Below are 12071 nucleotides of genomic sequence, written 5' to 3'. Positions count from 1 at the left end.
AGTGTTCTCCCCTGCTCTGGTTTCCAGCAACTGGTATTCAGAAACATAACTGCCTCTGACAGCTAATAGCCACTGACTGCCTTTTCTATTAATTTGTCCAAAACTGTTTTTTAAAGCCATCCAAGCTGCTGGCCACCACTGCCTTCTGTGGCAGCAAGTTCCACACTTTAACTCTGAGCTGTGTGAAGAAGTCCTTTCTTTAGGGAAGTTTTTAATCTTTGATGTTTTATCGTGTTTTTAATATTCTGTTGGGAGCTGCCCAGAGTGGCTGGGGAAAGCCAGCCAGATGGGCAGAGTATAAATAAATTATTATTATTATTTCTTTACTGTCCTGAATCTTCCAACATTCTGCTTCATTGGATGGCCTTGAGTTCTAGGGTTATTGGGGGACAGGACTTTTCTCTACCCATTTTCTCCACGGTAGCCATAATTTCATCAACTTCTATCATGCCACCTCTTGCTCACCTTTCCTCTAAGAGGCCCCTAACACAGCAACCTTTCCTCACAGGGGAGTCACCCTGGTTGGCCTTCAGTTTATCCAGTTGCAAACCACGGTGCAATGCCTGTGACCCACCCAGGTGCTTGAAACGGTACCTTGTGTGGAAGAATCTTCTCCAGGGCATCCCCGCTCAGCCCAGAAGCCTGCAGCTCTTTACGAGCTTCGTCTGTGGTCTTCCCTTTCATTAAGGCCTCAGTCTGGGCAAGGAAATTGGCCAGAAGGATCTAGCAGGAAAGGAGAGAGAGAGGCCTGTGTCATTTTCTGTGGTGACCAGGATTAGGACAGAGATACCCTGCTGCTGATTTTCTCCATCCTTTTTTAATACATAATAAAATAGATTTGCATATCACAACTGTTCATATTAATATTTTTATTTCTGTTGCCAAGGACTGGAATACCACATGGGCAAAATTTCCCTACAAAGCAATCCCAGCTTCATTTAAGGAAACTGCACTGAAAGCACTCCAGAAATGGCATCTTACTCCTCTATACCTGGCGAATATCAATCCAATTCATACTCCATGGTGTTGGAGGGGTGCAAAATGAAGGCGTACTTCTTGCACATGTGGTAGGAATGCAATGAAGTTGCCACATTTTGGGATTCCAGCTTTACAAAGATCCACAAAATTATTGGCCAACACCTAAAAAAAAGGCAAGTGAGCTAGCTCTGTTGAATTGATTTCAACTTAAATTCTCATCTTAAACTATTAATTGGGTATTTACTGGTAGTGCCAAGGTTGGCAATTGCCAGATTTTGGAAGGTGCCAGTTTCAGTTACTATTAAAATATAAATGGTTAGGGCAGGATTGCAAATACTATGATCGAAGGAAGTGAAATCCAAAAAGGAACAGATGAGGATAACTGCCTTTTTAACTGTGATTATTCACCCAACTCCACCCCACCGCCCACTTCCCCAAAACCAATAATTGATAGCACACCCTAGAACTGGTAAGCTGCTAAAAAACATGTATCTCTTGCTGGAGGCCTGTTGCCAAGTCCCTTTGCTAGCCACTGCCTCCCTTTAAAGCAAGGAAGATGGAACCTATTCACTTCTGATAGCACATGCTGAAATCTCAGAACCCAGAGACTGGGCTTCATTTCTTACAATGCTCATCAAAGCAAGTAGCTGAGCCAAGCCAGCTATGCTACACAAGGTAAAATATATACACATGTATATATACATATGTATGTATGTATACATATGTGTATATATTTTACCTTGTGTAGCATATCATAGAATTATGCCGAATAGCAATTTTGTTCAATGTACTTGTTTTATACACAGCTTTGCTTCAAAACCCTGTGCTGGCAGGAGCTGGGCTGGGCTCAACAGACATACAAACTGATTCAGTACAGTAGAACTTTGACTTACCACTGCCCCTATTCGTGAACAATTCGACTCACGACCGCGGCAAACCCGGAAGTAAATACTGGGTTTGCCACAATTCGTGCATGCGCAGAAGCAGCTGCCACCTTCTGCATATGCGCAGAATGACACAGCCGCCAAATGCGCATGCGCAGAACGCCGCTTCTCCCAGCGACCCAGATCGCCTCACGAACGGACCTCCGGAACGGATTCCGTACATGAGTAGAGGTTCCACTGTATAAGGGAACGTCTTGAGTTTGTATGAAAGCATCTCCAAAGAAGAATCTCTTGCAAGGATCTGCTTTCTCTGTGGTATGCAAGTTTTCCCACATGCAAGAAACTGCTTTGAAAACAAGCTATTCGTTGTTGGCCATTCACCTTGTGATGCAGCCCTTTCCTGATAGGATTCTGCGTCTGGACTGGGATGAGGAAGTCACACGGGATCATACGAGTTCCTACCAAAAAGGAAAGAAAAAGAAAGAGATTTTATGAGAGTCTCACTTTGATGCAGTTAGGTTTCATTAAGAAAACTTGTTCGACAAGGTTAACCGTAGGAAACTAGTTCTAATTTGCTGCTTTATTTTTAAGTGACCTGACCTCTCCGCTGCTGTAACACACTGACAGTGGCTTACGCAGATGCTTACTTCACATCAAACTGGAGCACTATTACAGTGGTCAGATTAATAAGTGCCTGAGATACATCAACTTGCTCTCTGCTACGCCAAAGGACAGAACGTGAACCAATGTGGTATGCTGGTGGAGGTTACAAAGTCTGGTCAGGACCTGGGAGACCAGGGTTCCGATCCCCAAATAAGCTGTGAAGCTCATTACATCACCTTGGGCCAGTCAACCCCCTCTCAGGCTAACCTACCTCACAGGGTTGTTGTGAGGGTAATACAGGGAGAGGGAGGAGAACTGTGCATGACACCTTGAGCTTCTCAAACGAAATGTGGGATGTAAGCAAAAACAAAACAAAACAAAACCCAAATAAATTTTAAATATGTGGAATTTGCAGATTTCAGCTGAACACGAGAAGACGATCTTTGCTGGGAGTCCTATATGACCTGCTCCCTGCTTTAACTGGTCTATTACCACCTGGTCACGGGGGGGGGGGGTGTATGTGGCTGACTGGCTCCTACTACAGAAGCTGGTGCTCAGATTTTTGTTGGGGGTCAAGATTTAATTTTGGAGATGTTTCATACTTGTGTATTTTTATTGTTAGACCTTATTACGACTCATGTGGGGATTGTTTAATTGTATACCTGCTGAGATGTTTTCATTTATTGATCATGACTACATAATCTGTGTGTGTGTACACACACACACACCTTTTGATGTTGTAAGCCACCTTGAGCTAGGTTTAACTATGGAAAGCAGGCATGGAACTCAACAACACTGAAGAAGTTGTTTGACAGTGGCATAGGCTGTCTGGATATGTGGGTTGCTCTCCTTTGGTGAAAGTTATTAGGTGCAGCCTGGCCAGGCACCTGCCTGGTCGTCCTATATTGTCCTTCCTGGATGAGACACCGCCTCCAAGGCCCCTTCCAACTCTGGGATAACTGGCTCTACTAAAATGCTCAGAATATGGGATCCACTTTTCAACATACCTTGATGGATCAGCTGATAGAAAGCGTGCTGCCCATTGGTTCCAGGCTCACCCCACACAATTGGCCCAGTATTGTAATCCACACGAGTGCCCTTCTTGGTGATGTATTTCCCATTGGATTCCATGTCTCCCTAAATGACAGCGGAGGTTCAAACTTAATACATAAATCACCACCAATTCAATTTATTAGTCACTTTAGAAGTCTCCAAGATACAGTGGTACCCCTCGGGTTAAGTACTTAATTTGTTCTGGAGGTCTGTTCTTAACCTGAAACTATTCTTAACCTGAAGCACCACTTTAGCTAATGGGGCCTTCCGCTGCCACTGCGCCACCGGAGCACGGTTTCTGTTCTCATCCTGAAGCAAAGTTCTTAACCTGAGGTACTTTTTCTGGGTTAGTGGAGTCTGTAACCTGAAGCGTATGTAACCTGAAGCGTATGTAACCCGAGGTAACACTGTACTTGCAAAAGTGTAACAAAGAAATAATAATCAGGAAATAAAACTCATTTCAATAAAAGACATACAGTAAAACAGCAGCAATGAAACCATATATAGTACTAGAATCAGCCAGAACAGAGGAGACACACACAGCTAATTGTGCACCACCAGGAGGGTTGGACAGTGGCCTGCACTCCGTGCAGCATTGGCAGCCTGTGACCCAGCAAGCCACAACTCTTATTTGGTGGAACTACCCACAGACTGCAATTAACGTGGATGCTTCCCTGCACCCAATGTGCCCAGTGGGCATTCACAGATCCTCATTCCGCTCCTAAGATTGCAAGCCCGGATTCAGAGAGCAGACCAACCGATAAGGAGCACAAGGGAATGACTCCAAGGACGACAACTCCTTACCTGCTGGAAGTATGCTGCAAAGCGGTGCATGTACTGGTCGTAGGGCAGAAGCGCATGGGTCTCAGTCCCGAAGCAGTTGATATACCAGACCCCTAGCATTGCCAGCAACACAGGCACGTTCTTCTCCAGAGGAGTGGTGCGGAAGTGATTGTCCTGTTAGGGAAATGGATGTAAAACACACCCATGTTCTAAAAACCAAACCTACAGCACACTTGGGCCATCCTGGACCCAATGTCAAACATACTCATGAAACTCCAGCTTCTTTAGAACAATGCAGAGCTGGCTTCTAGCAGTAGAAAGCAGACGTTTTTACTTTGTGAAAGCCAATAGTGCACTGGGCAGAGGGGAGGATAATACTAGAACCTCTGAACATACTGGAAAATAAGAACCCATTCAGACAGTGGTGCTTCTACCAGTTCCTATAACTGTGAATGGGAGTTGCATGGATTTTAACTGTGTATGACCAATGCTTGTGATCTACCAAGCCAGAGAGATGACTGATTAAGAATTGGGGGGGGGGGTGTTTCTTGCTTGCCCTACATAACCCCAACTAACAACCAGGTTAAAACCGTAAGAAGAGCCCTTCTGATCAGGCTGATGACCCATCTAGTCCAGCATCCTGTTCTCATAGTGGCCATTCTGAGGTCTTCATGGAAAGCTCTCTTGAAGGACCTGAGTTCAAGAGCAGCACTCTTCTCCTCCTGAGGTTCCCAGTGACTGGTGTTCAGAAGCATTACTGCTTCGGGTGCAAAGCATATCAGTATTGGCTAGTAGCTACTGATAGCCCTCTCCTCCATGACTTTGTCCAATCCTAGTTTAAAGTCACCAAATAGGTGGAGACACAGACACAATCATCTGTGAAGAATAACCAAATACTCACCATCCAATGGGCTCCAGCAAGCAGCTTCTCGAAGTTATCGTAACCTAAATAGATTTTTTTTTAAAAGCAAACACCAGTATTATTAAGTGGAAACGCCAGTTTGCAAACCACACAACTGCAAAATTCTATTCCTCATTGTTTCATTTGCTTGCTAGGTTTGTCAAACTCAAAAGCAGTTTGTGGTTTGGATTTTGATGATCCGAACCCAACGTGCTTGTACAATTTAACCCTACTGAGTCAACACAGCATTCAACTTGGAAAGAAGAGAAGGAGGCTGCTCCCTGCCCCCATTTTTATTAGATTTCTATTCTAGTTTTGAGAACCAGAAACAGCTATCTGTAAAGTTATGAGCCACTCAATTTTTTTAATAATAAAAAAAATAGTTAGCTTTTTAAAAGGTACTTGATCTTTTTTTTTTAAGCCCCCAAAACCAAAGGTATCAGCCCAGCATAGTAGCAGTAGAAGATATCATGCCAACAACTCTGGATACGTACCAATATGTAGAGCAATGGAGAGGCCAATGGCAGACCACAATGAATAACGGCCACCAACCCACTGCAAACAGAAAAGAGGGTAGGGTGAGAGGAAAGTCATTTGAGAAGATCAAGGTATTCTAGGCACAAACCACCAGGTACTCCTCTGCAAAGCACTCCAGCACAGAACCCCCAATTCACTTCAACTGGGTGCTCTCCAGATATTTTGAACTACAACTCTCCTTTAGCCCAACAGCCAGAGTCACTGATGGGGGATTTTCTAGCCCAAAATGTCTGGAGAGCAAAGGTGGCTGTAGATTGAATCCATGGCAAAAGCAGGCACTGTAACATCTCTATATCACTTGCGGGGGGGGGGGAGAGTTTACAGAAAAAGTCAGTCAAGTATTTTTATATATATATACTGCTTGATGTAATATATTATAATGTTTTATAAAATAAAACATTAGTTACTGATAGAAAACAGGTATTAAAAATTTCCAAAAGATGCAAAAAGTAGCAAAATAAAAATAAAACATGCAAGTTCTGAATGTCTGTATAGGTTTGCCTCAACAAAGTTGTTTTAACAGGCACCGAAAACACCTGCCTCAAATCAAGAGGCAAGGAGTTCCAAAGTGCCTGTTATTGTTTGTCACCAGTGGCCATTACAACAGAAATCACAAAACAGATGTTTAAAGCAAAATAATGTGGGTTGTAGCTACTCAGAGCAGATCACTGAAATTAATGCACCCACGTTAGTCATGCAAACAAATTTCAATAGGTCTACTATGAGTAGAATGAGCACTAGCTTTTGGATTCTTAGGACTTAGAAAAGAGGGATAAGGGGAAGTTTGACCCACCAAACTAGGGGGAAATGAGGCACCAGATGAAAGGGAGCAAGTGGGCATTCCCAGTGCCAGGGTATGCATCCCTCTCAGGGTATGCATTTGGGGCAGAGCTTTGCCACCTGAGCTTGGGCACCTTAAGGAGGAATCTGGCACGTGGGAAAGGGACACCTTTCTATGGCAGGAGGATGAGGTAAGGAAAAGGTGCAGCCAAATCCTTGGACGGTCATGAACTTTGGATTCTTCACTGCCAGTCAGTTTATGATAAGCTCAAAGATCGAAGTTCAGCCCCTGCACCACTTTCAAGATCTCAAGCAAGGCTGACATTTGACCTTTTTACTGACCTAGATTATATACAGTAGGCTCCCATCAGGCAAAATGTCACAGCTTATAATAACTCATGAAGTCCAGAAGTTGGGAGCAGCAAACTATCTCCTATTACCCAGCAGCTGTCTAGACTGAAATGTGTTCAGAGGCCTCCTAGCTTGACCTTTGACAAGTTCCTTAGCAAAAGAGCCAAAGAGGCCAGACTTTCTGCAGTGTATTCATGGTGGTGACCCCCAAAATCTGCCCTTCATCAAAGCTCCCCGGCACTGCAAATATTAGCAAAGGAGAGGGGGGTCAGCACATCGCTGCTGCTGCGGAACGGACTTTAATTCTATCCCAAACTCAGGAGGGAGGTTCACACCTGGAAGGCATATACAGTTCCTAGGAATTATCAGGTCCTGAGGCACTGATGCCTACCAACCTGTATGGCTTTAAAGATTGGGCAAAATCATGGAAGCTTTCATTCCCCCACTTGGTTAACACAAGAAGAAGAAGAGTTTGGATTTGATATCCTGCTTTATCACTACCCGAAGGAGTCTCAAAGCGGCTAACATTCTCCTTTCCCTTCCTCCCCCAAAACAAACACTCTGTGAGGTGTGTGGGGCTGAGAGACTTCAAAGAAGTGTGACTGGCCCAAGGTCACCCAGCAGCTGCATGTGGAGGAGTGGAGACGTGAACCCGGTTCCCCAGATTACGAGTCTACCGCTCTTAACCACTACACCACACTGGCTCTGGATGTTTAGGAGAAGACTCTGATCCGTTGGTGTGTATCTGTCTGTGTACATGCTAACGTATGTTTGAGCATTAATGGTTTGTTGTTTTAGTAAAAAAACAACAACTAAGAATGTAAGAAGAGCTGTCTGGATCAGGCAGATCCAGCTTCCTATTTAGTCCAGCTTCCTATTCTCACAGTTGTCAACCGGACGCCTCTTCTGGGAAGCCCACAAGCAGGAGCCAAGCACAAGACCTCTCCCCCACCCCGTGTTGCTTCCAGCAACTGGTATTCAGAAGCCTTGCTGTCTCACAACAGGTTCCTGGGTGCAGATGTAGGCTGCATGCAATGATTCCCTGTGTATCCAGAGGAAAATGTGTCTGTGGGGAGCCTGAATTCTAGAAGAGTGAGAAGCACTGTCCTATTGTCCAATGATGGACTTGCATAGCATGTTTTACTTACGTCCCAAAACTCGAACATGTTCTGAGTGTCAATTCCAAAGTCTTTAACTTTAGGCTAAAAAGAGGGAAAGTTGGGGGGGGGGGGAGAGAGAGATAGAGAAAGCAACAGTTAGAGATCAGATTGGTGCTAGGCAGAGAAGCCTGCAAAAATTACTAGGGCTGTGGCTCAATGGTGGAGCAGCTGCTTTGCATACAGAAGACCCCACATTCAACCCTCAGTGGCATCTCCAGTTACGGTTGGGAAAATACATATTCAAAACGCATTCAGTGGCTGAGAAGCCGTAGTAGGAATGTTTATCAAAGCAGAGCTTTCTTGGGAAAGCCTGAGCAACACTATTTACATCTATAGAGCAACCAATATATTATTGTGGCTGTATTTCTTAAAGAGAAGGAAGAATAAGGCCACATTCACACTATACACTTAAAGCATTATACCACTTTAAACAGCCAATGACATCCGCCAAAGAATTCTGGGAGCTGTAGTTTGTTAAGGGTGCTGCTGAGTGTTGTTAGGACACCCCACCCGCTTCAGCAAGGAGTGCCATTTTGGCAAGTTAAGAACCAGCACATGTAGCATCAATTCACTAAGTACAGTATGTAGAATATTTCAAGAGATTCCAATAGTATTGCTTTCTATTTCCACCATATATTTTCAGCTGTGAGCCAAACCAGAAGTGCCATGGGAGATTTAGGAATGGCAATGGAGGGGAGGGGTTCACTCTTTCCTTCCCGCCATGCAATTTCCTCAAATATGCTACAAACTCGGGAGGGGAAGACCTAAAGTCATCAAAATGTTCCCACATCTTCAAGGCAACAGCTGTTTTGTAAAACAACAAAAGCAACAGGAGACTTGGCATCACTGATCTCCGCATCACATTACTTTGATCCCAACACTGCTATTAAATTGTTCTAGAAGGGCAAAAAACTACAGAAACTTATAAACTGAAATACTCACCCCGTTGGTAGACAAGGCAGCAAAGTGCTTGGCCACAGCCGCAGGCTTGAAAGAAAAGGAAGGAAGGAAGATTGTTGGGTAACAAAACAATCAATATATTCTGAACTGCCATGACAGCCCTGGAAATCATAACTAAAGTTCAGAGACCACCACTGCTGCTCCGCCTCCCCAACCCAAGGCTAAATAGGTGTCCTATCAGGTTTGTTTGTTTTTTACCTTCATGGAACCTTTATTCAGCAAAAGCATACATCATTTTAAAAACACCAACAAAATTTAACTCATCATAAAGCCAGCAGTCTCAAAAAAAGGAAGTCCTTAATTCCTAAAGTTACTACCACAATAAACATTACTGAAACCACCAGGTGAAAGAAGAGGTTAAAACCTAACATACTAAAAACTGTTGCTACCACAAAAATTGGTTTTATGCCTGTTTGTTTTTACAGATTGTCACAGGAATCAATGATATCCTGTACCCTACAAAAGGATTCCTGCTATGCTTTACGTGATAGGCCTTGTCCAAAGGGATGCCAGACAGGCTGCCAAGTGTTACCAAGAGCCGGACTAATGAACTGAGTTTGCACTTCAGAGCGTTCCCAACACCAAAGGTGCAGCCAGGAGGGAAATAAGGTAGGAGGTGGGCAAACTGCCTTTTGGGAGGGAGAGCATGTCAGTCATTACTGAGCTTCTTATCAAGGAACATCAATACACTGAGGAAAGTCAATGTTTCTGAAAACACAACATGAAAGCCACTCCCTCAATTAAGAAATATTCAATTAAGATAAATATCCTGCGATAAACATCAACTCAGGTATGTATTCCCTTGGGACAGCATTTGCTGACTGTTCTCCAGAGTAGCTAAGCTTGCTTTAAATATTATTATTAACTGCCCAACAAAGTAGACTTGAGCTCCAGTTTATACATAGCAGGGGTACCCAACATGGTACCCCCTCCCCAAGTCTCTGGACAACAACTCCCATCACTCCTGACCTCTGGGGGCTGGAGGGGGTGGGTTGTACTCCAGCAAACCTGGAGGGAACTGTTCTTGCTGCAGAAATGAATTTGTCTGTGGAATGAGCACAACCAACTTCCTCCTCAAGACATTACAGCTCACCGCCATGCAGTGATGGCATAAGCACAAGGAGTACTTTTTACCAGCTGCAGCTCATACACCGGTTACAAAAGCACAGCGTTGGATCAAACCAACCTGGCATTTAACAGCAACACCACCAGACTTGTTGGACACAGTGGCAGAGCATCAAGCAATGCCAAGGATCCCCTCCTGGGCATTAAACAGTGTACTGTATCAATTAAACAGTGGTATATGGTATTCTATCACTCTAGAAAGCAAGTTTAGGGGTTGAAGATAGTTACACTTGTTTTAAAAAGCACAAAATGGTTTGGTGTGTTTTGTATGCTTATATTGGGAGTAGTATAAATAAAAATATTATAGTGTACCTACTGTAGTGTACCCACAGCTTGCACACTAAGCTTGCCTTGCTTTCAGTCCCCCAGAAGTGCTGGATCTAGCCCTGAACTTTCTGCCTTACTTGCCATGATGATTATTCCAACCCAGATTATGGCCCTCCAGATTCCACCCTATTGGAGCTGGGGTTTTTTTTGGGGGGGTGTCCTGGTTTCTTCCTAGCGATTTCATCATTTTTAGAATTGTAATGTGGTGGGGAGGCATTTTGCAAGAGCAACATGTGCCAGTATGAAAAGGCTGTTTAACTGCCCCATACCATGCAGCTATTAACAACCTCTCAACCCCAGCTTCTTCTGCAGTTCAGTGTCTGCACAGTGTCTTTTTTAGACTCCATTAAACAGGCAATTCTGCCCCTCCATCAGGATAAAGATAGTTATAGCAAAGAAGCAGCACATCCTTTTAGAAGTTGCTGGAGAACGCAGGGCTCCACTTCAGGGAACTTATTCATAGTTCAGGCATCTGCCTTTGAAAAGGCCAAGTCCTGTCTCAAGTACAACCTGGTTTCAGGCTGCAAAGGAGTTGCCAAATATCAAAGGGGCACTCGCTAGCTTGCCTTTACTCTCAGGTTTCCTTGCAGCCCAACTGGCTCCAAAACTTTCCCAGGGAGGAGTCTGCTAAGACACCTCAGGCCTGCGCAGATGGAACACAGGCTCTCCCTGCAACAACATTTGCAGGCCTGGAGTCTGCCTGAGGGGCATGTGCTCCCTTCTCATGACACAGGAAACTGCCTGCCCTCCATTCCTTCCCCACATTCAGTCATGTCCACCAACAGTCACCTGGCTCCCTCATAAACCAGACTACGAGGCAATGCTTTGAGATGCATTTGCAAACCATGGCTGTGGAGGTAACTGTGGTTAGTATTGCTGCAGAGGACCGTAGCTAAATGCCAACTAGGAAGGAAGGATGGGCAAACACATTCTGAAGACTGGCTCCCAGTTTGCAGTTTCAGCTGGAACTTTTGTAGAGGATTCCAGCTACAGTTCTATGACCACCTGGGTGAAAGCATGTAGCAGTTCCTAGCAGGAATTAAGACAGCAGAAACGGCACCCAACACTCTTGCACCAAAAATGTTTTAGAGATGGAGAAGGCTTGCCAACCACAAGTAAAAATTTGCTTCTAAGGGACAAGGCAGGAAATGTTCACTGAAGCTGACTCCAGTCTCTTTCCGGGCTACCTTTATATCTACATTAGTCATTTGCCCCTTTACAGATTAATTTATTTACACAACTGAGCACATAACCAAGGAACTTTCACTTACATCTTTAGCAGCATTTAGGAACCACTCTTTGGCTGTTTCAGCATTGGTAATAGTTTCTTGGGTGGTAAAAGTCTGTGCACCAAGAGAAGAGGGGGAAAACAGTTAAAGACTTAGACAAGCCACTTAGGCAACTTTTAAGGAACAGAAAGCACAATGAGGAAACTACAGGCAAAGTCCAAGGTGCTCCCATCTGCACACCTAGAGCTGCCTTGGCTCACACATTTTAGCAGTTTCTAGTTCTTACACACTTCTTCATAAAATATAATTATTTGTATTATCTTTACCTACATTATTATTTCTAGATCTGTATTTTGAAAAGTTTTTTGTCCGCCCATCCACATTCAGATAAAGATATCAT

At 44.1% G+C, this 12071-nt stretch overlaps 1 protein-coding gene across 1 annotated transcript in view; it reads right to left on the bottom strand.

The window, feature by feature from the left end:
- GPI (glucose-6-phosphate isomerase) overlaps window positions 1-12071 on the bottom strand; it is a 32301-nt gene that overhangs the window by 2315 nt on the left and 17915 nt on the right. Inside the window, exons 7-15 of the mRNA XM_083515192.1 lie at window positions 11714-11785; window positions 8973-9017; window positions 8019-8072; window positions 5697-5757; window positions 5203-5246; window positions 4323-4475; window positions 3473-3602; window positions 2244-2320; window positions 595-723 (exon numbers count right to left, since the gene is read on the bottom strand). Of these exons, the coding sequence (XP_083371318.1) occupies window positions 595-723; window positions 2244-2320; window positions 3473-3602; window positions 4323-4475; window positions 5203-5246; window positions 5697-5757; window positions 8019-8072; window positions 8973-9017; window positions 11714-11785 (765 nt within the window). The remainder of the gene's footprint in view (window positions 1-594; window positions 724-2243; window positions 2321-3472; window positions 3603-4322; window positions 4476-5202; window positions 5247-5696; window positions 5758-8018; window positions 8073-8972; window positions 9018-11713; window positions 11786-12071) is intronic.

This window comes from Podarcis liolepis (assembly GCF_965112155.1).
Source record: "Podarcis liolepis genome assembly, chromosome: 7".
NCBI lineage: Eukaryota > Metazoa > Chordata > Lepidosauria > Squamata > Lacertidae > Podarcis > Podarcis liolepis.
Note: the sequence above shows the minus strand (reverse complement) of the source record. Positions and strands in the feature narration are given on the sequence as shown.